General features: G+C 41.1%; 1 protein-coding gene across 6 annotated transcripts in view; it reads left to right on the top strand.

Annotated features, from left to right (window-relative positions):
- The window catches only part of PTPRA (protein tyrosine phosphatase receptor type A), a 171,004-nt gene that overhangs the window by 116,639 nt on the left and 27,883 nt on the right, over positions 1-26,482 (top strand). For 5 of the 6 annotated variants that reach the window (XM_077872420.1, XM_077872418.1, XM_077872419.1 and 2 more), the window contains 5 exons: positions 7,514-7,598; positions 8,813-8,886; positions 9,083-9,219; positions 22,363-22,453; positions 23,397-23,473. In XM_077872420.1, the coding sequence (XP_077728546.1) occupies positions 7,514-7,598; positions 8,813-8,886; positions 9,083-9,219; positions 22,363-22,453; positions 23,397-23,473 (464 nt within the window). Of the gene's footprint in view, positions 1-7,513; positions 7,599-8,812; positions 8,887-9,082; positions 9,220-18,107; positions 18,202-22,362; positions 22,454-23,396; positions 23,474-26,482 lie in introns of those variants that run through there. The other variant, XM_077872423.1, reaches the window with a different exon arrangement.

The raw sequence follows: 26,482 nt of genomic DNA, 5'->3' as shown, positions 1-26,482 counted from the left end.
TCACGTTACTAATGTGTTTTTCTGTTTCGTCTTTTCTTCTGTTCAGCCTTCCTATTTGAGATTGTTTCTCCCCTAATTGTGTTTTAAGTTTCTAAGAACTTCCTTAATTCCCAAATTACTCCCTTTTTTCCCAATTTTTTTTACTGTGGTAAAAGTCACATAACAAAATTTACTATTTCAACCATCTCTAAGTGTGGTTCACTGGCATTGAGTTTATTGACACTGTTGTGCAGTCATCTCTACCATCCATCTCCATAATTATTTTCATCTTGTAAAGATGAAAAGCTTGAAGCTCCATATCCATTAAACTGTAACTCCCCACTCCTCCCTCCCTGAGGCCCCTAGCAACCACCATTCTACTTTCTGACTGAGTTTCACTACTCTAGGCACTTCATGTAAGTGGACTCATACTGTAGTTGTCTTTGGGTGACTGCCTTATTCACCTCACATGAGTCTTTAAGGTTCATCCATTTTGTATGCATGTTAGAAATTCCTCTCTTTTTAAGGCTGAAAATGTTCCATTGTGTCTGTCTACATTTTGCTTGTCTGTTCATCCACAAATGGACATTTGGTTTGCTTCTGCATTTTGGCTATTATGACTAATGCTGCCATGAACATGGGTGTATAGATATTTCTTTGAGACCCTGCTTTCAGTTTGGGGGTATATACCCAGAAGTGGAATTGCTGGATAATATAGTAATTCTCTTCCATTTTACATTTCCATCAAGAGTGCACAAGGGTTCTAGTTTCTCCACATCCTGGCTAACACCTGTTATTTTCTGAGTTTTTTTGGTAGTAGCAGTCCCTGATAGGTGCAAGATTGCTTCTTACTTTGTAGTGGCTTTTTGCAAGATAGCTTCTTATTTTGTAGTGGCTTTTTGAAAAAAAATCAGATCAGTGTAGTGTCCTCTTACACAAATTGCAATGTATTTTCTTTTAATTTTTAATTATTTAGTTTTTAAAAAGATTTTATTGAGAAAGAATGCTTGAGCACGAGTTGGAGAGAGGGGCAGAGGGAGAGGGAGAAGCATGCCTCCCCGCTGCGCAGGGAGCCCAACTTGAGGCTTGCTCTCGAGGCTTGATTCCAGGGTTCTGGGTTTGTGACCTGAGCCTGAGGGAGACACTGAACCAACTGAGCCATCTAGGTGCCCTTGCAATATATTTTTAAAGATTTATTCTATTTCTTCTTTTAACGTCTGTTTCCCAGGACTACTATTTGATGTCCTTGGTATTTATGAAGGTCACTTGTAAAGCTGTGGTTGAGGTTGCTCTGGAGCATTGAGTGGATTAGCATGTGCTCATAGTAGGTATCCCCCTTCAAGAGGAGAAACAAGAACATATCCTAACCTAGGGGTTCAGTCATGGTTTAGGAAGTTGGATATAATTATCCTCTAGGTGGAGCTGCCTTCCTTTAATTTTTCCCCTTCTTCATATCTTGTGGCCTACTAGAATTATCTCAGGCCCCACCCTTGTCCTTTCTGTCATCAGGGCTGACCCAGGAAACCCTCTGTGGGCTAGTGTACCTAGCAATCACATGCAATGTAAAGACCCTTTCTAGATGCCAAATCTTTTTTTTTTTTTTAAGATTTTATTTGTGAGAGACACACAGAGACAGAGACATAGGCAGAGAGAGAAGCAGGTTCTCCATGGGGAGCCTGATGGTGGGACTTTATCCCAGGATCCTGGGATCACAACCTGAGCCAAAGGCAGTTGCTCAACACAGCCACCCAGGTGCCCCTCTGGATGCCAATTCTAACCAAATTAGAAAAGACCTTTATGAAACAGGGATATTTAAATAGTAATCGTATATTAAATTATATTAAGGAATTAGCGTTGCTTTAGGATAATGTGATTATGTTAAGAATTCTCTCTTAGTGCTACATATTGAAGTAATTATAGTTGAAATTATATGTCTCAGCTTTGCTTTAAAATAATCCAGTAGGGTACCCCAGATGGCTCAGCGGTTTAGCACCGCCTTCAGCCCAGGGCGTGATCCTGGAGACCCGGGATCGAGTCCCACATCCAGCTCCCTGCATGGAGCCTGCTTCTCCCTCTTCCTGTGTCTCTGCCTCTCTCTGTGTGTCTATCATGAATAAATAAATAAAATCTTAAAAAAAAAAAAAATCCAGTAGAGGGAGCCTACTGGGTGCCTTAGTGGTTGAGCTTCTGCCTTTGGCTCTGGGTGTGATCCCAGAGTTCTGGATCAAGTCCCACTTCTCCCTCTGTGTCTGTTCCTCCCCTTCTGCTCATGCTCTCTCACTTTCTCTAAAATAAAGAAATAAGGGGATCCCTGGGTGGCGCAGCGGTTTGGCGCCTGCCTTTGGCCCGGGGCGCGATCCTAGAGACCCGGGATCGAATCCCACATCAGGCTTCCCTGCATGGAGCCTGCTTCTCCCTCTGCCTGTGTCTCTGCCTCTCTGTCTCTCTCTGTGCGACTATCATGAATAAATAAATAAAATATTAAAAAAAATAAAGAAAGAAAGAAAGAAAATCTTTAAAAATAATAATCAGTGGAGTGGGTATGGACCAGTAGTTCTCAATTCAGGGTGGTTTTCCCCCACCAGACGACATTTAGCAATGTCTACAGATGACTTTGGTCATTACAGTTGAGGTTTTCTATTGGCACCTAGAAGGTAGAGGTGCTAGGGAATGTTGCAAACATTTTACAGTGCACATGACAGTCCCCTACAACAGAGAATTATCTGGTCCAAACTGTCATTAGCCTGAGGTTGAGAAATCCTGGTAGAGATGAAGAAAACTGGCATATAAGTGAAATGGTGAAGTAAAGTGAAAGTACACAAGGATTCATTGTAGTATTCTCTTTACACATATGTGAGTTTGAAAGTTTTGCATAATACAGAGTTTAAAAATATATTTACAACTTATATTGAAAGAAAAAAAAAAAGCTAGCAGCACTCTAATCCTGCACCGTGTATGGGGTGCTGTTTTCCCAGCTGAGTTTGGATGGGGCACTATAGCTTGTTACCCAGCCTATGGATGTACTGTCCCTGCATCAACATACCTTTGGTTAAATACTATCTCATGGGCAGCCTGGGTGGCTTAGCGGTTTGGTGCCGCCTGCAGCCCAGAACATGATCCTGGAGACCCGCGATCAAGTCCCATGTCGGGCTCCCTGCATGGAGCCTGCTTCTCCCTCTACCTGTGTCTCTGCCTGCCTCTCTCTCTCTCTCTCTCTCTCTCTCTGTCATGAATAAATAAATAAAATCTTAAAAAAAATAAATACTATCTCACTACCCCAAGGCCCACTCTCATCCCCAGGCCTGGTTGACTCTAAGCTTGCGGTATTTCCAGGCCCAGACTGGTTGAACTAGTGCTCACCTTTGAACCGGAGGCTCTGTAGCTCTGATTGATCTCTGCAATAGTCTAATCCCTCTGCATGGTCTTCTATAAATCCCTGGTTTAGGTCTACTAATGACACTCTTTCTTGCCTTCCAGATACACTTTTTTTTTTAAAAAGATTTTATTTATTTATTCATGAGAGACAGAGAGAGAGACAGAGAGAGAGAGAGAGAGAGAGGCAGAGACCCAGGCAGAGGGAGAAGCAGGCTCCATGCAGGGAGCCCAATGTGGAACTCAATCCTGGGTCTCCAGGATCAGGCCCCGGGCTGAAGGCGGTGCTAAACCGCTGAGCTCCCCGGGCTGCCCCAGATATGCTTTTCATTCATTAGTAGATCTATATTTCCTCTAGCATTTCAACATACTTTTGGGAAGAAAGAAGTAAAATTATGGATTCAGTTCACTATCTTGAGCCAGATGTCTCTAATTACCTTCTTTTAATGCCTGGTGTGCACTCCTTTGTGATTAGCATTTAACAAAGACATATTTAATGATAAATCATTAATCTAGTATTTGTTTAGTGCCAGATGTGTGAGAAATTCTGGGTTTTAGGTATATGGTGAGAAAGAAAGCAGATATGTAATTCTTGACCTTGTGGAATTTATGATATAAAGAGGAACACTTATTAATCAACTGTACTCAAATAAATATATAATTACAAAGTGTGGGAGGTATTATCAAGGGCAATAACAGTGCCTCGTTAGAATAACAAGGAAGATAATAGCTGATACTGACTGCAAGTACATAATGTGTGCTGCTTATTGCGCCAAGAATTTTATATGAATGATCTCATTTAATCTTCAGATAACTTATTTTAGCATTAAGGAAACTAAAATTTAGGATTGTAGTTAGTTTTAGGAAGTTAGGAGAGACCTGTCTGGGAAAAGTAACACTTAAAATGAGAACTGGATGACTAGGAGGTAGCCAAGCAAAGAATGGAGGGAGGCTATGTAAAGCAGAAAGGAGTAACGTATTTGAAGGCCTAAGGAAGGAATGAACTCAGAGTGGTGGCCAAAGTGGAGTGAGTGCAGCATGAGATAGTGGAGGAGATAGGTCAGGAAGATCATTCTCGGCCAGGGTAAGGATATTAGATTTCATTCTAGAACCAAAAGGTTTTGTTTGTTTAGTTTTAAGATTTTATTTATTCATTCATGAGAGACACACACAGAAAGGCAGAGATATAGGCAGGAGAAGCAGGGTCCCTGCAAGGATCCTGATGCAGGACTTGATTCCAGGACCCCAGGATCACAACCTGAGCCAAAGGCAGATGCTCAGCCACTGAGCCACCCAGGTGCCTCTAAAACCAAAAGGTTTTATGTGAGAGGAACATGATCTGGCTCGCTTTCTTAGAGACCACTCTGCCTGCTTTGTGGAGAATGGATTGGCATTGGACAGAGGCTTACTGTGATACAGATAAGAGAGGATAGGGATTGAGACTACAGTGATGGCAACAGAATGGAAAAAGGCGGACAAATTTAAGGCATTGATTTTAGCCCTGAACCACTTGTAACTGGGTTGGATATAGATGATAAGTAAAAGGAGATTGAGGGGGATACCCACATTTCTTACTTGAGCAGCAGGGTGGATGGCAGTCCTTATAACTGAATGGTGAGGGGAAGGCCTTAAACACATGAAGTTTGCATTGCCTGTGAAATTTAAGTGGGATGACACGTAGACTCAGAAGAGAGGTCTGAGCAAGCATTGCAAATGTGGGAATTGCTAGTGTATCATTTGCACTTACAGCCATCTGATCAGATCAGCTAGAGTGCAGAGAAGAGTGCTAGGGATGGAGCCCCGAGGAAGGCAGACTCTTTGAGACTGGTGTTAGAAACAGGGGAAAAAAAAAAAAAGAAGAAGAAGAAGAGGAACAGCTAGTGAGGTTAAAATGAGATGGAGCAGCCAACAGATAGAAAATCAGAAGCATGTTTGTTGTGGAAGCCAAGAGATGAAAGCTCTTCAAAAAGGAGTTAGCCAGTTTGCTTATTTTCAGATGAGAGCCACATGCCAAGGTATGTTTGAAAATTGCCATCAACAAAGAAGCATGGTATAATACCTCCTATCTCTTAAAAAAAAAAAAACAAAAAAAACCTTTCCATTCCACATCTCCCTCCAGTTGCTCTTACTTCTCTCTGCACCTGTTTATAGTAGAAGTCATCACCTCAAATAAAGAGTCTGGTATCTGTCTTCCCTTTCCATCTTTATATCACTGCATTTATGCTTCTTCACCAACTACTCAACGAAGATCACTCTTAAAAAGGTCACCAATAGGGATCCCTGGGTGGTGCAGCGGTTTGGCGCCTGCCTTTGGCCCAGGGCGCGATCCTGGAGACCCGGGATCGAATCCCACATCAGGCTCCCGGTGCATGGAGCCTGCTTCTCCCTCTGCCTGTGTCTCTGCCTCTCTCTCTCTCTCTCTCTGTGTGTGACTATCATAAATAAATAAAAATTAAAAAAAAAAAAACTTTAAAAAAAAAAAAAAGGTCACCAATAGCTGCTGTCTTGCCAAATCCAGTTTCACTTCTCTGTAAAACTCACCTACTTAATCTGTCAGTAGTATCTGATTGAGTTAATTACCCTCTCCTTGAAAAACTTTTTTTGACTTTTTTTTTGACACCATATTCTGCTGGATTACTTCCTACCTCATGACTGCTGCTTATGAGTCAATTTAGTTAGCTGATCTTTTAAAAGACTGTAAATCCTGTTAAATTTCTGCCCTATTCAGAGCCCTCCAATCACATAGTGCTTCTCATCACATTCAAAATTAAATCTATACTGCTTACCATGGCCTACAAAGGCCCAAGTCTCCTGGCTCCTGCCTACCTCTCCCATCACGTCCTGTACTAAAACTGGCCTTCGTTCTATTTCTTGAACCTACCAAGCTGCCAAGGGGTATTATGCTTGCTATTCCCTGTGCCTAGAAAGTTCTTTGCCCAGATCTTTGCATGGTTTACTTCTTTATGTTATTTGGACCTTTCCTCAGTATAAGCGCTTCAGACCTTCCCACACTACTCTAAAATAACTCCCTCCAACCCATCCGTCTCTAACCCACTACTCTTCTTTTCTTCATAGCACTTGTCCCTAACTGAAATTGTATGTTCACTTGTTTCTGAGTAGTGTGCTGCTGCTTCCCCTAGAATGTAGGCTCACACATCCCTCATCTGCTTGATCACTGCTCTATTCCCAGAGTCTGGAGCAGTGCCTGGCATACAGTTACTGGTCAAAAAGACAAGTCATTGAAGTGACAGTAATGGGTGTAATTCAGACCGTATGTGACAAGATTGACCTTTACATGGGAGGGACATGCCCTCCCTTTAAGCAGAAGGGGAAATGGTGAAGATAGTTACAAACTCACATTGGTTGTTTGGTTTATGGTGGGGATATGGGACTGGGGAGGATGAGTTAGCACCTGGTCAGCTGCCATGAGAAAGGAGGCTAAGTATTGGGTGGATAGAAAGCCAGGCTCTGTGGAATGAAGGGAGGAGTTGTTCTGTCTCCAAGCCAGATATCGCTCTAGTTGGACTGTAAAAGGTGCCTGTGGAAAGAGATAGAACAGAGTACCCAGCATTCTTAGATACATAGTACTTGAGGATCTAACAATATCCCATTGCTTTAATCAGGAGCAGTATTTTCCATGCTAGGAAACCATTTGGGTTTACAATAGAGAAACTGTCCTTTTTTCTTCTTCTCCTGTCCTCCTCTAGATGGAGCCCATTGAGGCTGGGACAGAGCACATGGTTGGCCCTGCACACCCAGCTTGCCATTAGGATTGATGTGTTCATACTTTCAAATATATGAGTAATTTTTGTGTACTAAGCACTGTTTCAAGCTCTATAGCAATGAAGGAAACAAAGTCTCTGCCTTCAGAGGGCTTTTATTCTAATGCAGGGAGACAGAGAGTAAACAATTATACAAGTTAGAGATGGATGGGTGTATCACCCTAGGTCCTCATCCTATCCTTTCCCTTGCCTTCTACCTACAGTGGTCCTCGGGTGGCCATGGGAAATGTTCTGTCTCTCACTCGCTCAAGTTGTCCATACCCTGCCATCTACAGAAGCATTGCATGAGCCCTTCTTTCTTATCTGGTTGTTTCCCTCAGCATCTGACTTGACCCTTCCATTGCACACAATGGTAATGATGTGTTTTCTCTCGATTTCAGATGAGACGCCAATTATTGCAGTGATGGTGGCTCTGTCCTCTCTGCTAGTGATCGTGTTTATTATCATAGTTCTGTACATGTTAAGGTGAGCATGCTAAATGCTAAGGTGAGAATGCTAAAGCTTCTGCATTCTTGTGGACTCTTTTTCAATACCCCAGGGTCTCAGTGAGCCCACACGGTTCAGAAGATAGTAGGATAAGGACAGTGAATGGAATAGAGGGGAATGGTTTATGATACTAAGCTTAAAATTCTACATATAAATGGTTTAAAAGCTCCACATAGTTTTCCTCAAGACCCAGCCTTACCCTTTGCTTCCATCTGCCCAAATCCAGTTCCCCAACTCTAGTTTGACCTAAAGCCCAGGATGGTGGTTTGAGGTTGAGGGAAGAGCTGTATAGTTTGTGTTATTACTGATAGGTGATTTAAGATCCTCAAATCTAGCTCTATTGAAGCACCCCTAAAGGTACCCAGCTGGAGAGGATGTGATAAATAGAAACCTACTCTATTTCTACTTGGGAGGTTTGGGACAAACCTAGGATTTAGGATCCCTGGCCATGGTGTGCTAAACTGAACCGTGTGAATTATAGAGTTCCCCTTTCTGACTTTCTTCAGGGTCCTCTAGATCTTAGTACTCAAACAGGGAGAAAAAACAAGGAAGGGGAACCCAGGGGAAAGAAAAAGGAGATGCATTTTTCCTCTTTCTGCTGAAGTTACTGCCCTGGCTAATTGGGATTAACTCCACCCTTATCTTTGGCTAAAGCTGCTCTGCTCCCTCCGTTCTTTTGCAGGGATAAAGAGGTGGGAACCTTATACAGCCCTACAATCTGTCACGTGTCTCTACCATTCTTCAGGAGACTTGTAGCCAGACCTGTGCCCACCCAGTCTGAAGCTCTGGGCTTCTCCCTGATTGCACAGGGGAAATACCAGGATTTTAGTTTGATAGGGATATTCTTATCTCCTCTCCACTGTATTCTACCCACTTACCCCTCTCTACCTGGTTTGGCCGTCCTCTCCAGTGGGTCCTGGAATTAGAGGCATACAGAGGAGCCAGACAAGCCAGGATATACTATATGACACCTGGGTTGGATTCTAGCGTGCTGAGGATGAGCAGGAACATCCAGAGGCACTCGGCCACCATGGAATGGAATTGCCTCAGCATGTACAGGGCTTGTCTCTAAAAGAACATGTTTATTTGGTAAAGGAGATTTAGGAAGCTGAATTGATACATGGAAATATAACCAGTGGTTGGTCTCTCTTAACTCTGTGCTTACTTTTTCACTGTGAACATTTTCTCATTAGGTTTAAGAAATACAAGCAAGCTGGAAGCCATTCCAATTCTTTCCGTTTATCCAATGGCCGCACTGAGGATGTGGGTAAGGCCCCCCTTAATAACCTGGGGGACCTTCATGGAGAAGAAAATCAAGAAATTAGGGGTGTTCTCATTCTAAAAGGGGTGGGGGGAAGACTTTTGAAGAAAGAGTCCTAGTTCTTGGAGGCCTGATGCATGAGATAGAATCCCCAGTTTGATCTCCAGAGCACCTGACCAACCTCCCTCCTTATATACTGCAGAACCCCAGAGCGTGCCACTTCTGGCCAGGTCCCCAAGCACCAACAGGAAGTATCCACCCCTGCCCGTGGACAAGCTGGAAGAGGAGATTAACCGGAGAATGGCTGATGACAATAAGCTCTTCAGAGAGGAATTCAACGTGAGTTCTTTGCTGAGGCTGGTGTGTCAGCAGGGAGGAAGGCAGACTGAAGGTCAGCCCTTTTGAGTCATGGGGTAGAAAACAAGTTTCTAATGGGTTAAGAGGTGAGAAATTTTCTACCAGGTTCATTTGACTCCTTTCCTGTGTGATCATAGACAGGAAATGAAATAAGATTTCTCACCTCTCTCATCTACCCATTTATCCATTCATCATCGTATCTGTTACTTTGTTGAATAAATACTTATCAAGCATCTGATATGTGCTAGGTGCCAGGGATTTGCTGGGAAGCAAAAACAGATCCAGTCCCTACACTCCGGGAACTCAACTGGTGGTCTGGTAGGGAAATCCCCATAAACAAGACCAGAAATAACTATTTAAATTCAGACAGCATTATAGGACATGAAAGACTGGTGCATAGTAGTAGGAGGTGGCCTTTTAGAGTCTGGAGCAGGGGTCCCATCATGTCTTAAATAATAGACAGTAGGAGTAAATCAGTATAAAAATGAGGATCATGGAAGATCACCAGGCAGAGGCCTCATGTGGGATATAGTTGTATTTTTTTGCATAACTACCTTAAGGAAGCTGAACATGTTTGTGGATCTACCAGTTTTGATCCCAGTTCAGAACTTCCTTGAAGAAATTATGTTTTAATTGAGACCTAATCTTAGGCAAGGGCATTGGAAAAGGAGAGCGGGGAATGTTCCAGGCACTAGAAATAGCAGGAGCCAAACATCAGTATTGAGGGTGGGTAAGAGAAGGGCACATTCAAAAAAGAAAGAAGGGCTATGTGTGGCTTAAGGGCAGAGGCTTGTGGAGGCAATGAGAGAAGAAACTGGAAGATGAGGCTAGACTGTATATGTGGATTATCATGAGAGAGGTGTAAAGTCATGGATCAAACAGACCTTATAAAAAGATCTCTGGCTGCTAAATAGAAAAGCTTCCATGGGGAGACCAGAATAGATGCAGGGAGTACAGTTAGGGGCTGCAACAGTGTTTAAGAGCGGAGGTGCTGATGGCGTGAGGTGGTACTGATGGGAGAAGGGGGTGGACATGGAGTAGTTAGTTGTTCCAGGTCTAGCTAGCTCACCAGCTTGGGCGTGAGCTGACTCCGTCTCCTTTACATCTCCCGCTCAGTTGCACATCAGCTTGGCCTCTTAGGCTGACTCCCATCCTGTTGCCAAAACTTCCCCAGTTCTGAGTGCCATGTGGAGGTATAACAAGGTCCAACAGGGAAAGGATGACTGTTTCTTCCTGTGTGTCTCTTTTTATCAGCAAGGAAAACTTTCCCAGGAGCTTCTGAAGACTTCCTGTTGCATGCTCCTTAAGTCAGTCACAAGCAAGGAAGAAATAGGCTTACTGCAGCTGATTCAGATAATGCAGATGATTCCTGTGGCATGTAGGGGAGAGGCAGACGACCCCACAGAATGAGAGCCATACTAGCAAGGAGGAAAGGAGGGATAGTTATTGGGTAGGTGAGTCACCACTCTTTCCTGTCACCGAAGGACTTAGGGGAGTGGAGAGTGATGTGGTCTTTGCATTCAGAGAAAATCACTAACAGAGTGGAGAATGGATAGGAAGGAGGCAAAAGTTCAAATAGGAGACCGTTTACTAGACAGGAGTTAATGGGATAACTTGGACTCATTTTTTGGCTGTTAAAAACATGGCACCTTTTAATGCTCATTATTGATTGAGAACATTCACTTCATCCCCCAAGATAACATCCCAGCCTTAGCACCAGAGCAAGATCTCCCCAGTAGACACTCTACTGTTTCATCATCTAAAATGCCCACTGCTTCTGCATAATAGAGTATGTGACCCTGTGACCAAACTTCTTTGTCTGTGAAGTGAGCTTTTTATTTGGAAAATCTTGCCAGAGGTGAGGCAGTCTGGTAAATTCCTGCATGCAGGTGGTGTTCCTAGAGGCATAGTAGGCAAATTGAGACAAATATTGTGGTCAGAGTCCATTGCCATGCTACCATGGCCACTATATTCATGGGCTCATTGGGCCAGCACTGGGGTAGCCAATGAAAGAGCTGAGCAACATCTCCTGGGTTTTTAACAGTACTGTCTGCTGAGTATACACATGGAGTATGATTATTTCCTGTCTTTCTTGTTCCAGTTATCTACCACCCAGGGATTGGTTTAGATTCTGACCTCCAGTGAGGTAGTGTGATACCTTGCTTGAAGTTCTGTTTCCTGGAAGGATTTCTCTTTTATACTCCTTCAGAGTCATCCCTTAAGTAGATTATCCCATAGCAGTCCACTTCCAGAGTGGGCCAGTCTGTCTCACAGAACCATTTGTGCACTAGGCTGGACTTTTTTTGTTCATTAACTGTTGATATCCTTGGGAAATCACTTGTGTCTGTTGAAGGAGTGGCTATATGGCAAGTGTTATGGACACATCGCTTCCATCTGGTAGTGGAATTCTGTTGGACATGTCCAGATTTATGGCCAATGGAATTCTGTAATACTTAGTTGTTGATGGGCAGCTGAAGCCATTTGGATATCTAGTAACCTGTGGTCAGGCATATAGTCTCTACCAGAGCATAGTGCTAAGCTAGGAACATGATCTTGCTGATAGGATTATGGTTTTGTCCCCAAATCCTAAAGTTTTTCATATGATTTTCCTGCTCAGCCTTAAGCACAGACACTTAGGGCCTGAGAAGATCAATCAGAACCTATTTCTCTGTGGTGTAGGTTAACTGGACAGCCTTTATTTTTCACATCACTTAGTAAATGAGTCAGAACAGGACACCAGCATGTGGTATGTGCTGTCTTCAAAATCCAAAAATGGCTTAGCAAGCATGAGTCTTTCCTGAGGGATGGAGGGGAAGGAAGAAGGAGCAGCAATATGTCTTTTACACTGGAGGGGATAGCCTGACATGCCACATGCCTTTGACTTTCAGAAAACTTGGCAGAAGTGGCAGGCCACTGTGTTTTCTATTTTTACGTCCAACCAGTACATCTAACATACATAAATTCCTGCTCTTCAAGTCCTGTCAGCTTGATGTCATCAGCATAGTTGTCAGGGTGAAGTCCTATGAAACAGACAAAATCCTGATGAACCAGATCACATCAGAGAGATGTCAAGATGATTTATTACTGAGGCTGCTCCTGCCACACGGATGGAAACTGCTTCTTGTAGTCTTTGTGCGCCATAAAGGAAAAAAATACAGCCATTAATTAGTAGCCGTATTCCAGGTACCAACGGTTATGTTAATCTATAGAAGAGAGAATGCATCCTGAAAAGCACCTGCCAATTTGCAGCTCCACATGATTCGATTTGTATGTTATAATCCACTGACATCCTTAAACACCGTTGATTTCTTATGCTAGTCTTTTGTAGCTTGCATGTGGGGAGGTGGTAATAGGAAGCATCAGAATGGCTAATACTAGTAGTCACTTAGTACTCCCTAAACTCACACATGTAAATGTATTATTTCATACTGCAACTTGTAATCTTCTGTAGCATTGAGGACCTCTCTAATTCATCTTAGCCTTTTGGTAAAGAGATTACTTCTCCAGCTTGCATTTGCTCTTGCTACTTTAATGGTCCTTCTTATCCATTGGGTTAAGAGACCAGTGTGAGTATTCTGCCGCTTGCCGTAGAGAGCTATTGCAACCATGCATTGGTAAAATAGGTAGTTTCTGATTTAAGTACAGTTTGGGCCAAAACTCCTTCCATCACCTGGCCAGCAGAGGCTCCATTCTAACTAGCATAAGATAGTGGCATTCTGGGTTCCTAGGAATTAGGTAGCCCAAGGCCAGAACCTAGTAGATCACAAAAGGTTTATCTTCTTTAACCAGTGGAGTTACCATGATAAATGGCTATAGATTCTTAAGGGAAGATGAAGAGGAAGTTCATGGTGCATGAGTGTTGATGTTACGTTCTTCCTTACACATGCCTAACATTGAAGGGTTCTTGGTTGTGGACTGACCCACGCTGGGAGTTGGATGTGAAAGGGCCCTTTCTGTAGTTTGGTGGTCTAGTCAGACCTCCTTAATTGATTTGTGCTGGCAGCCTCCCATTTGTATCACTGGGAGCTTCACAGTAACTTAGCCAGAACTAGAGATATCTGAGCCCTGGTGACTATGGCCTCTGAGGCTCCTTCCATCCCACTAAGATCGAGAATCCCATTTTGAAGCCAGTCCCTTCCACCGGCATCTCACTCTGGTAAAGACAGTCAGGAAAGCACTTCTGAAAGATTTCATTGCTTTCCTCACATGTGTGCCCTCTCTGGCAAGGCATGTGTTGTGGATCCCATCAGGGACATAGTGAAGGTGTCAGTAGGAAGATTGAGCCTCTTGGAACCCCTGTAACACTGATATCCCTCCACTTTGTGCCAGGGGCTTTCTGGCTTTCCATCATTATCTGCCTAAATTTAGTATTCAGTCCAGGTTTCCAATGGCCAACCTAGCCTGCCATTTTGTGGCCAGTTTCCTGAGCTGTTACACTACATGCAGAAATTCGGTTAACCATACCATAGCTAGAAATTTGGCCTTGTCTGAAAATGATCCTCTTCCTTCCTTGGTCTAAGATCTCTAATATCTGTATCAATAACTATTCCTATGATTTTTGATGATCCAACTCAATGAATTCCTACGGTTTCTTCTAAGTATTAGCTCTTTGCTTTTCTTTTTATGTGTTTTAACCTCCACATTGTGTTGTGCTTGCATCCTGATTATCCATGAGCGATGAGAGTTGAGTCTTGGGGCAGTTGTCTTCCTCATGAAAGGAATGCGCGGTAGAGAGCATACTAGAGAGTTTTAGAAGTTGGCTTTCTCCAACTCCTCTATTTCAGCACCATTGTTGTTTCACTTAAGGCCCTGGCCTTTCACGTGAGTGGCCCAGGAAACTTGGGAATCCCACTGGCATTAACATTCAGCAGCAGGCAAAATACTGAAATCTTAACATTTGGCTCAGCAAAATAAGTGACACAGTCAGGAAGACCCTAAGTTTTTTGCTGTCTTTGGAGATAAGCATTTGATACTAGAGCTTGTCTTTTCCTTATTTCATTATCTATATCTAATATTATCAGAATTACCCTACCTCTTGGTTTCAACATTCCTCATTGTTTAATTGGGATATTCCCTACCTTGTTACCACCAGCTAGAACATAACCCAGGTGACTACAAGTAATAACCTAAGTAACTGTTGTGCGGTTGTTACAGTTGTGAACTAGGAGTGGCTTCCTCTTTTCCCATCCTGAAAACTGGTTGATAGTTCCTTTCCCTTCGGCTGAACCCAGTAACCAGGTTCACATCACCTGCATTTCCCCTATCAGTCTCCCAACCACAACCCCTCTCTGATACGAAACTGCTAACTCAGTTAAGGTTTTGTTTAAGAACAATTTGAGGGATCCCTGGGTGGCGCAGCGGTTTGGCGCCTGTCTTTGGCCCAGGGCGCGATCCTGGAGACCCGGGATCAAATCCCACGTCGGGCTCCCGGTGCATGGAGCCTGCTTCTCCATCTGCCTGTGTCTCTGCCTCTCTCTCTCTCTCTCTCTCTCTCTCTGTGACTATCATAAATAAATAAAAATTAAAAAAAAAAAAAAAGAACACTTTGAGAAGTCAACTCAAGCTTATTGAGCAAAAAAAAAAAAAACACCCTACAACACCCCAAACCATCAATTGGGAAGACTGGGGAAGCTCGACAGAATCGAGAGCCAAGGTGGACTGCCAAACCTTGGGCAGAACAAATCCTATCCTGGTGGCCCTGGGGCCCTCTAGGGAAATCTGGTTGCTTTTTTGGTTTCACAATCCTGGGAATCTGGTTTGGCACAGTGCAGCTCAGATGCGACTGCACCTGCATCCAGGCCTGGCAGGGAAGGGAAGGAACAATACTTAGGGCAAACATTCCAATTTGTGTCTACTATCAATAATATGCTTATAATCATGAGTTGAGAAGGCCTTTTTAAGCAAAACACAAGATTCAGAAGCCACAGTGGAATAGATTGGAAGGTAATAAATAAAATATGAAATATTCCTATGAAAAATGACACCATAAAAATGTGGCCAGCTGAGAGCCTCAGTGGCTCAGTTGATTAAGTGTGTGCCTTCAGTTCAGGTCATGATCTCAGGGCCCTGGGATCACACCCTGCATCTTGACTCCCTGCTCAGTGGGGAGCCTGCTTCTCCATCTCCCTCTGCCTTTCCCACATACCCCCCCACACACACCCCAAGTCATGGGCACTTGCATGCTTTCTCTTTCTCTCTCTCTCTCTCTCTCTCTCTCTCTAAAATAAATAAAATCTTTAAAAAGTGGCCAACTGGGAGAAACTGTTTGCCACAGGTAGAGAGTTTTTCATAATACATAAAAAGCTGTTACAAACCTGTGAGGCAAAAGTAAACATTGTAATAGAAAAGTTAATAGCTTACAGAAAAAAAGCAAATGGTCTATAAACATATGAAAAGCTCAACTAAATATAGTAATCAAGGAAATCTAGATTAAAACTAACCATTATTTTGGGCCTGTTAGAGTTGAAAATTTAAGAATATTGATATCAAATATGGGCAAATGTATGGGGGTACAGATATTCTTATGCACAAGTAGGGCAAGTTTAAATCGGTATAGCATTAGAAGGATGATTTGGCAGTATCAACCAAATTTTAAATGTTTACACTATTTGACCTAACTTTTGGGACTCTGACAGAAAACCAAATATGTATTTGTACAAGGTTGTTGATTACAGCATTATTTATAATATCAAAGAAAATAAAATGAGAAGCAAAAATCTGTCAAATAGCAGATTGGCTAAATGATTTCTTGCATCTGTTACAAAATTCTATACTACCATTAAAATAAATGTGTTTCTCTAGGTCTCTAAGTCATTGTTATAGGAGAAAAGACATTGCAGAGACTATACAATGTATAATCCTCCTTTTAAAAAAATATTTTTTTTACATTTCTTTTTTTAAGTAATCTCTACACCTAACGTGGGGCTCAAACTCACAACTCCAAGATCAAGAGTCGCATGCTCCACCAACTGAGCCACCATGTGTCCCCCAAAATACTTTAAAGTCTGGAAGAATACTGTGAGCTATGAGCAGTGGCTTCTGTACAAGGGGGTAGAGGAATAGAGGACATGAGAGACATGATAGGGAACTTTTGACTTTTTACTGAATTATTTGACATCTATTTATTTATTTATTTATTTTAATTTTTTATTTATTTATGATAGTCACACAGAGAGAGAGAGAGGCAGAGACATAGGCAGAGGGAGAAGCAGGCTCCATGCACCGGGAGCCTGATGTGGGATTCGATCCCGGGTCTCCAGGATCGCGCCCTGGGCCAAAGGCAGGTGCTAAACCGCTGCGCCACCCAGGGATCCCCTATTTATTTATTTTACTTTTAATAAGCATATTCTTTTCATAGCATGTTAAAAAGCAAAGTTTTTTAATATGGGAAATGAAACTAATGGAGCTCATCTTTAGCATAATATCCACTGTACTTTAATGTTTAATGGATTTATAGCATGTAGAATAAGGAGTTAATGTCCCCAATGTGAGCTGTGCCAGGAGGCTTGTGATCAAAGAATATCACTTAAATGGGAAGTTGTTCTGAAGAAAAATTGGACCATAGAGGTGAACAGCTGAAGGAATAATAAGCATAGGACATGACAGCTGTTTTCAGATATTTAACAGGCTAAAAGGAGAGTGTTTAGCAGTTCTGTGAAGCCCCACGATGGTTGAAAGTTCCAGGCGATGGCCTTCATCCTAGAGTTATAAACTGGAATATTTTTATTGATCAGCTTTTGTCTTAGAAGCATTGAGTTTATCTAAAAGAAACACTTTGAAAAGTCACTTATTGAGGTTCCCTAAAGCATGTTCAAGGTTTAAAAAAAAAAGCAAAATTCAGTTAGTTCGAGAAGAAGGGGATAGGTGACAGAGAAGAGAGGGAAGAGTGGAGACAGTGAGATGGTCCAAATCTATGCATTGCAAGAGTGACACCCTCCCCCCCTGCAAGTCTGTGTCCTTGTAGAGACAGCTTAGTTCTCGGACTTCCAGGTGGAGAAGCATGTGTGTGTAATTTTTTGACAGAACTGTGTGGCATCTGAGAGAGAGGGAGGTAAAATAGCCTCTACGTTGATGAGTTGTCCCTAAATATATGAATCAGAGCCAAAGGCCTATGGGAATCAGCAGGAACTGTGTCAGGGTCTTTGGAATTCAGTAGTCCAGGGAATTGGAAGTTAAGGGTTTCCATGGGACAGAGAAGGCTTCAGCTGACCTCTGGGTTTTCCATCAGTCAGTACAAGGGAAATGTGTATCTGGGTGTTGGGTCCTTCTAAACAGAACTTTCTAAGATGTGATGAAGTGCCTTAAAAGGGAATAGATTCCAGAGTGCTCAGGCACTGATGACTACCAGGTTAGAGTGTTTGCAGGGGGAATTCGGATTTAGAAGAGAATGAAACCCAGCATTGGACTGGAGATCTTAGCACAATGAGGCAAGAAAAGAAAGGTATTAAGGATTAGAGAGGAAGAAATAAAATATACATTTTTTTTTTTTACAAAGGATAATACTGTCCTTGGAGAAATCCAAGTACTCATCAGATAAATTATTAGAATTAATAAGTTACTTTAGCAAGGTTGATAGATTAAAAAAAAACAGCATAAAAATTAATGCATTTCTATACATGAGCCACAATCAGAAAATCTAATAATAATTTTTAGAAGATGCCATCTAAAATGTAGAGTACTTAGGAATAAATTTAACAAAATATTTGCAAAATCTTTCGAAAGAAAAAATTATAAAAATGTTTGAAGACATTAAAAAGCCCAAACTCATGAAGAGTAAGATCAGTGGATTAGAAGGCTCAGTATTGTAAAGATGTCAATTCTCCCCAAACTGATATATAGATTCAATGCAATTCCAATAAAAATCCCAACAGGTTTTTTGTGGAACTTGACAAGCTGATTCTAAAATTTATATGGAGGAGAAAAGATTCAAGAATAGCCAAGACATTCCTGAAGAAGAAGAACAAGGTGAGGAGACCTGCCTTACCAGATATAAAGAGTTATTATAAAATTAAGACAGTTTTGTATTGGCACTGGGATAGATGGATTGACCATTGGAACAGAATAGCCCTCAGGCCGATTCATGTGTGAGTGGAAACCAATTTATGGCAGAAATGCTGTGGCAGTTTTGGTGGGGGAAAGGATGGTCTTTACAATGAGTAGTGCTGGGACAGTTGGGTAACCCTATGGGAAGAAATGAAATTAAATTCTTGTTTCATACCAAACAAAAAATTGGTCCCAGTTGGTATAGACACTGAAATTTAAAAAACAAAACAGTGAAACATAAAGACAATAATAGAGTGAAATATGCTTATGATCTCACAGCAAAAAAGTATTTAAGATTTAAAATATTGACAAAAGGAAAGATCAATCAACTTGACTCCATAAATAAAATATGATAAAGGAAATGAAATGGCAGGCCACAAACTTAGTAAAATGTATATGTAACACTTGTACTGACAAAGGATGAGTAATATAAAGAATATATAAAGAACTCCCACAAATTAATAAGAAAATAAGCAATCCAGTTGAAAAAAAGGAAACACTTGACTAGGTACTTCACAGAAAGGGGAACCCTGTTTACCAGTAAACAATGATGGTGAATCTCATTAGTAATCAGAAATGTAAATTAAACCTACATTTGATATATTGAAAGTCTGAAAGTAGCAAACGTTGGTGAAGATCCAACTGGAATGCTTTATATTGCTGATGAAAGTATGAATTTGTACAACTATCACAAAAAACCGTTTGACCTTATCTGGAAAGGTTAGATTCTCATACTTGAAGTGATTGTACATGTGCATGAGGAAACACATGCAAATTAGTGTTCAGAGCAGGATTGTTAACTGTAAACAACCCAAATATTCATCAGTAGTAGAATGGATAAATAAATGTTGGTATGGTCTTAAAACAGAGTGCTACAGAGTAGTCGAAGTAAATGAACTTTGGCTACCTAGTAGAATAGCCTGAATGAATCTTCAGAATATAATGTGGCAAGAAAAAAAGTCACACTTGATTACACTTCCACTTTTCTAAAAAAAAAAAAAAAAAATAGACTGAACAAAGAGTATGTATATTGTTTGAGGATACAAAATGTATGGGATACAAATAAAGTAATGTGATGATAACACAAAATTCTAAGTTTACTTGTGGGAGTTAAAAAAAAAAAAAGATAGGAAGAGGAAGGGCCCAAAGAGAACTTCTAAGTTAAATTGTGTGATGGATATCCTTCTTTTTTTTTTTTTTATAAATGTAGACTTTGAAAAACAAATTTAAAAAAAAAAAACCTGACATTAAAAAAAAAATGATTTCATACATAGCTTTGTCCCCAGTAAAGGCTTAAGCAAGGGATGAAATGGTCTTTGATGCCACCTAGTGTTCCTAGAGATTTTAACATCTGGTAGCCTTCTGCGTCAAGCTGCTTGCACCTAGCTCTGTGAGCTAGATTTTTCAGAATAGAAAATAAAAGAGTAGGGTTCACTTTGTTTCTATCCCTGCCATAGGCTCTTCAGTCTGACCTTTGCATGTTACCACCAAATTCTCTAGGGCAGGCTTCTTTGTTTTCTTTTGCCAAACAGTGGCTCCTGTTTCTTCCTGACTCTCCTTTTAGGGGTCTCAGCCTGGCTGGAGACCCTAGTTTTCCTTCACATTGACTATGGGGAGCTAGGAATGCTGATAGGACTATGAGGTATAGTCATTGTCATAACTGACCCCTGAGGACTATTTTCAAGAGTCTTGCTATCACTACTTCTGCTCTATGTCGTTTTAGACAAGGGTGTACAGGAAAAATAATTCCTCTGGCTTAGTCATGAGAGCTTTAAAAACTTATATGTCTCATCCTGGCCTGTATCAGGGTGGAAACCTGTGGAAATATAGCTTGTCTGGAAGAAGGCAAAGCAAAAGTAAACTGAGAAATTCCAGTCTTAAGTGAGGTCTCTGTTTCATGTGTAAGAGTCCAGCCCAGGAAACTCCCTTTTCCCCTTTATATATTGGCAGCATAGGGTCCAACCAATTGCCTCTCTCAGTAAAATGACATGCAGAACCTGCAGCATTTTAACTCTGAAAAGAAACTCTCCTGAGTAAGTGAAGGCAGATGGACTATGAGACCCTGAGTCCTCTTAGGGTCTTTGACTTTAATTTCTCCTACCGTGATCTTGCTTATTCCCAGGAAGTGTATTTGCTCCCTTCTTAAAGTTTTTGCATCTACCTAGAAAAATAAGTTGCTTTTAGGCTGGCATTTCTTTTATTTAATGATACATTTTTTTTTTTATTGTCAAAGCTAGAAACCTGAGAGTCATCCTTTATTTCCTTTATCTCTTTCTCTCCCCAGCCCACTTTCCTTTCATACCATATCTGATTCTAACTCTAAAATGTATGTCAGATGCATCTTTCCTTATACCATCATCCTTCTGTTCTCCTATTCTTACTCTCCTCCTGGTCCCTTTCCCACATAGCAGCCAGAGTGGTTCTTTAATATGTAAACTGGATAACAGTTGAAAAATTGTGAATGGTTTCCTCATGCACTTAAAATTCAAAATCCCTGTTCAAGGACCAACATGGAATTGTGTGATCTAACTTTGCTAAGCCCCTCTTGTCCACTTCCTCTTGACATCTCCATACCCACATTGTCTACATAATACCCTCACTGACCTTCCTGTTAGCTCACAAAGTGAGGCCTTCTGCTTCTGGGTCATCACAGATGCTGGTCTGTGCCTAGAATACTGTTTCCACACTCCTTCCTCACAGAGACCTACCCTTAATCTAAATTTGGGTATTTCTTAGGCATTGTGATACTTTCTGTAATAACATTCTATTCTTTCATTGTATTTATTATGGTATGTAATTTATATTTGTTTTATTTGTTTAATGTCTTTCACTCACAAGTTTGTATTGTCCTTGAGAACAAGAACTATGTATATGATTGATTCACCACTATTTGCTTTGTATTTATCCTGGAACCTAATAGGTACCTATCTATATCTGTTGGAAAAAAAAAGAAAAGTAATACATGAACCATAATTTACTTAACTGTTCCCCTACTGCTGAATACTAAGGTTGTTTTCAGTTTTGGGTCATTCCAAACAGCAATAAAGAAAAGAATGTGAACAAAGAGATTTTTATTTCTTTAAGCTAGATTCTCAGAAGTGGAGTTGCTAGGTCAGAGTATGGATCTTTTTAAGGCTCATAAAATGTACTTCCAAATCACATGTCAGAAAAGTTGTCTAGGTTGGAAATTTGAACAGTTTCCTTTTGTGCTTTCTTAATTTAAAATATATGGAACACATAAGAAAGCAGTTCAAATAATAAAGCTTAGCTTCCCACTCCTATAAAAACTAGCTTACTGAATGCTTATCCTGTGCTACACATTAGATTATGGTATTTACTCCTTATATGGCAGATATTATTAACCTAGTTTTACAGATGAGGAAATGTGGTCCTAGAAGTTTGATTTTCTCAAGTTGATACAATCCAGAACTATCTCATGTCAAACCATTTATTTTTACCCACACACTTCCCAATGCTAGCAAATTTACATTTGCTCCCAAACTGCTACAGATTCAATGTCACCTCGCTCAGATCTCTGCTTCCTAACTGCTGCATCCATGTGAATGTCCTCCCATCCACCTGCCCATCCTTGCTTCCTTGCCACATGATACTAGAGGCTGGGTTGTCATTCCCTTCAAGTCTCTAGAAAGGGCCTAACTCAGCTGACCATCCAGACCCCTCCTGTGTGGTTCACTCTGAGATGCTTCTCGTCTTTGCAGGTTGCTTAACATGGGGATAAATGGCCCATCCCTTCAGTTATGTCCCCATTCCTATTTACAGGGGTGGTCCATTTTGATCCAGCATTTAACATGTTCCTAACTACACAGTAATCAAGCTTGCTGCACTTATAGTAACAGGAAGGGCATTCTGCCTCCTGGGGATTCTTGGTGTTAAACTCCAGGAAGCTTGCAGGCTATTTAGAAGAGAGCCTCTCTGTGTTAGGCTCAGGTGTTCACCTGGGCCCATTTTTTTCCCCCCAAGTAAGGGTAGAACTTGCTGTTAGATCAAGGGATGGTGGAGCATTTTGCATGTTTGGTGTTTATCCCTGTTAGTAACTTACTCTAATTTCTCTTAACCTTTCAGGCTCTCCCTGCTTGTCCTATCCAAGCCACCTGTGAAGCTGCTTCCAAGGAGGAAAACAAGGAAAAAAACCGATATGTAAACATCTTGCCTTGTGAGTGTTCATAGAGTTTCGTGGCATATGATCTGAAACTGCATCTCTAGCCAGATTTTTTGAGGGTGGAAAGAATTTTGTGGCTGATCATAGAAAGGTTGGTAATGAGAGTAGGGTCAAGCTTTTGGACTAGAAGAGCCTGTATGATCACCCATAGTAACCCGGGTGCTCATAAAGTTCAATCACGGAGCTTGACCAGGTTTTTTGTGGCAGGCCTAAAGTTTCTATCTAGGTCAAGAGGAGTAGTTTTACTAGGACCACATAGGATATGCATGATTGTTACAGTTTTTTGTGGTACTTAGGGAAAAGAAACCCTAATATAGAGTTGTCTTTGTAACCCCTTCCCAGAGTTAGTCATTGCTAATCAGTTGATTCATAACCTCATAATAGACATTTGTCTAAACCAGTGGTCTCCAAAATGGGATATGTGTAATCCAGTGGGATATGTGTAATCCGGTTCAAAATGCTTGAAGTTTTTGTTTTTGTAATTGCCTTTTCAAAAAAAAAATTATCCTTTAAAAAAATTTCTGGTGTATTTTTCGTGCATAATATATTAGAGACCACTATACTAGGTTTTTACAGATATTTATGTCTTATTCATGTATGAATATATGCATATTACATATATTTTTAGAATGTAATTAGTATCCTGATTACATTGCTCTGACGTGTTCCTTTTAGCAGTGTATATTGGCAGTTCATCTGTCAAGAAACAGAAGTATTCGCTTTCCTTTTTTTCAGCTCCTAACTGTTTCATGTTGCGGATATATCATAATTTATTTAACTAGTCCCTGAATGATGGCTGAGACATGTCCAAATTATTGCTGTCACAAACAGTGCTACAGTGACATCTTAATACATGTGTGTCTCTGGGCACAGAGGCACAGATGTCTCAACTGGTCTGGTTGTATCATTAACTGAAACATTAATGTTTTTTTTCCAGATGATCACTCTAGAGTCCATCTGACACCAGTTGAAGGCGTTCCAGATTCTGATTACATCAATGCTTCATTCATCAATGTAAGGAACTTGATCTCTTCTCATTATTACTTTGAATGACCATTGGCTACCATCTACTGGCTCCTTTCCAGCTGCACATTAAAATATTTCTCATTTCAGGTTTTCCCTGGGGAGTCTAATCTTTTTAAAGAGACTGAAAAAAATATTTTTTTAAATTAATTTATTGGAGAGAGAGAGAGAGCACAAGCAGAGGAGCAGAAGGCAGAGAGAGAGGGAGAAGCAGGTTCCCCACTGAGCAGTGGGGGCTCAGTAATGTAATGCAGGGGTTGATTCTGGAACTCTGAAATCATGACCTCAGCTGAAGACAGAGGCTCAACCGACTGAGCCACCTAGGCACCCCAAGATTAAAAAAAATTTTTTTTTATTTATTATATTTTTTAAGATTTATATATTCATCAGAGACATACAGAGAGAGAAGCAGAAACAGGCAGTGGGAGAAACAGGCTCCCCAAGGGGAGCCCAATGCGGGACTCGATCCCTGATCCCGGGATCATGCCCTGAGCCAAAGACAGATGCTCAGCCACTGAGCCACCCAGGCGTCCCTACAAAAATCTTTTTTAAAGATCAGATAGTTTCATATGTATTCTTATGTCTACTCTCTCGTCATTCTCAGAGATTTCTCGTGCAAATCTAAATGTGTACTTTTCTGTAAGAGTCGGTGAATCCTTCATTGAGCTTATTACTCAGATAACTAAGAACAAAAGCAGGTCTTGCCATCTTTAGTAAAAGCAAGAGAGAACAGGATGAGAATATCTGACACCAGGTAAGTCTGGTTATGAACCAAGCCTGAGTAAAGAGCTGAAATTGGGAGGAGATTTTTTTAGTAGTGATTTAGAGAATATTTACAGAAATGGTGCAAGAGACTTGAGTATGTTTTATAAGGCTGTGTGAGGATCCAGTAAAGGAAATATGAAAAAGATCAGAAGCTAGCAAGAGCAAGCCTGACTACTGAAGAAGAATATGTGAAGAGAATATCAATAGAATTTGTACACCATGTTCACAGCAGCATTAGTCCCAATAGCCAACAAAAGGTAGAAGCAACACAAATGTCCCTCAGTGGATGAATAGGTAAGTAAAATGTTGTATATACATATAATGGAATATTATTCAGTCTCAAAAAAGAGGAAATTCTGACATATGTTACAACTTTGAAGACTTGCTAAGTGAAATAAGCTAGTCACAAAACAGCTTTTTTGAGGTATAATTCACATACCATAATTTTCACTCGTTTAAAGTTTACGACTCTAGTTTTTTTTTTTTTAATTTTTATTTATTTATGATAGTCACACAGAGAGAGAGAGAGAGAGAGGCAGAGACACAGGCGGAGGGAGGAGCAGTCTCCATGTACTGGGAGCCCGATGTGGGATTCGATCCCGGGTCTCCAGGATCGCACCCTGGGCCAAAGACAGGTGCTAAACCACTGCGCCACCCAGGGATCCCACGACTCTAGTTTTTAGTATATTCACAGATATGTACAACCATCACTAGTCAACTTTAGAACATTTTTATCACCTCAAAGAAACTTGCACCGCCTAGCTATGGCCTTTTTTTTTTTTTTTTTTTTTTAAGGTTTTATTTATTTATTTGAGAGAGAGTGTGAGAGCATAAGCAGGGGAGAAGGGAGAAGGACAAGCAGACCCCTCACTGAGCAGGGAGCCTGACTCGGGGGCTCAATCCCAGGACCCCTAGATCATGACCTGAGTCAAAGTCAGATGCTTAACCGAGTCACCCAGGCGCCCTGCCTCTTACTTTTTGTTCACCCCGATTAGAACCTTATTGTCCTTTTACTATCGATCCCTTTCTACCCTTGGCAACCCCTTACAAGCCCTTTTCCCCTCAAGATGGGAATCTTGAAGAAAAGTGGTACCCAGCACCATGGAGTGGTAGCAAAAGGCAGAGGAGAGTGAGACCTGTAGTTTGGAGAACACAAAAGTCCAAAAGCAAACCTGACATTGGTCACAGGAGGTGATGAAACAGTGGCAAAGTTGGCAAGTGGGCTTCCAAACTGGAGTCTTAAGAGGGACCAGTATCTTCACTCCCTCTAAATTTAGATCTAAGAGTAGGGTCTCTAAAACAATTATAAAATGTTTTTATTTTTAACGGATAGGAAGGTAGCTATCACCTAGAGCTGACCTAGGATTTCAGAATCCAAAGACATCTTAGGAACCAGGGAGCCACATGTCCTCTTTCCCTTGATCATAACACAAGGAAAAGCAGTAGATTGGTCTCATTCTAGTTAAATGATATTGATTAAGCAATGCTGCCATATCACAATGTCAGCATGCATTCATAGGGTACATATGGCACACTCTTAGTTGGCACAGGAAGCACTTTGGGGCTGGGCCCTCCAACAGTGCTTTTATTTTTTTATTCTTATTATTTTTTTTTTTTCCAACAGTGCTTTTAAACTGTTCATGGCCCACATGCTCCTGTGAGAAATTAGCAGTGTCTTCTCATGGAGCAGGGATATGACATGGCTTACCACATTCCAAGAGCTGCTCAGTTTTAATGACTAGTTACAAAAAATTAAGCTTTTCTCAGTTTCCATCTTCTAATGATTAAAAACATTTGTGGAAACTTAAATTCCCCCTCTCAGTAAAAATTTTAACAAGCTTCTTGTTACTGACTTTTTGCCCAGCTCAGGGCCTAAAGCTTTCTCCTTCTGTGCCAGGAAACAACCCTGTCCCGCTCTTGTTTGAACTAGAATAGGATGTGGCTTCTCAGACTCAAGTCCTTCCTTTATTCTGCCACTGCCTTGCAGACTTGTATTTTGCATCATCATCTTGATGTGACATGGTCACATGAAGCTGCCTCCTCCCTCACTGACAATCTTATAGCTGTCTTCAAGCAGCAGAGGGTGATTTATAATCCTTAAATCAGATGATTTTTCTTTTCACTTACCTAGGACTTCTCAAGTGAACACTAAACTACATTTAAACAGTGAGGTTGAAAAGATAAATAACTAAAACAAAGACTGAAAAAGAAATATCTGCCAGTTGTTAGTTTCTC

This window comes from Canis aureus, chromosome 26 (genome assembly GCF_053574225.1).
Source record: "Canis aureus isolate CA01 chromosome 26, VMU_Caureus_v.1.0, whole genome shotgun sequence".
Classification (NCBI taxonomy): domain Eukaryota; kingdom Metazoa; phylum Chordata; class Mammalia; order Carnivora; family Canidae; genus Canis; species Canis aureus.
Note: the sequence above shows the minus strand (reverse complement) of the source record. Positions and strands in the feature narration are given on the sequence as shown.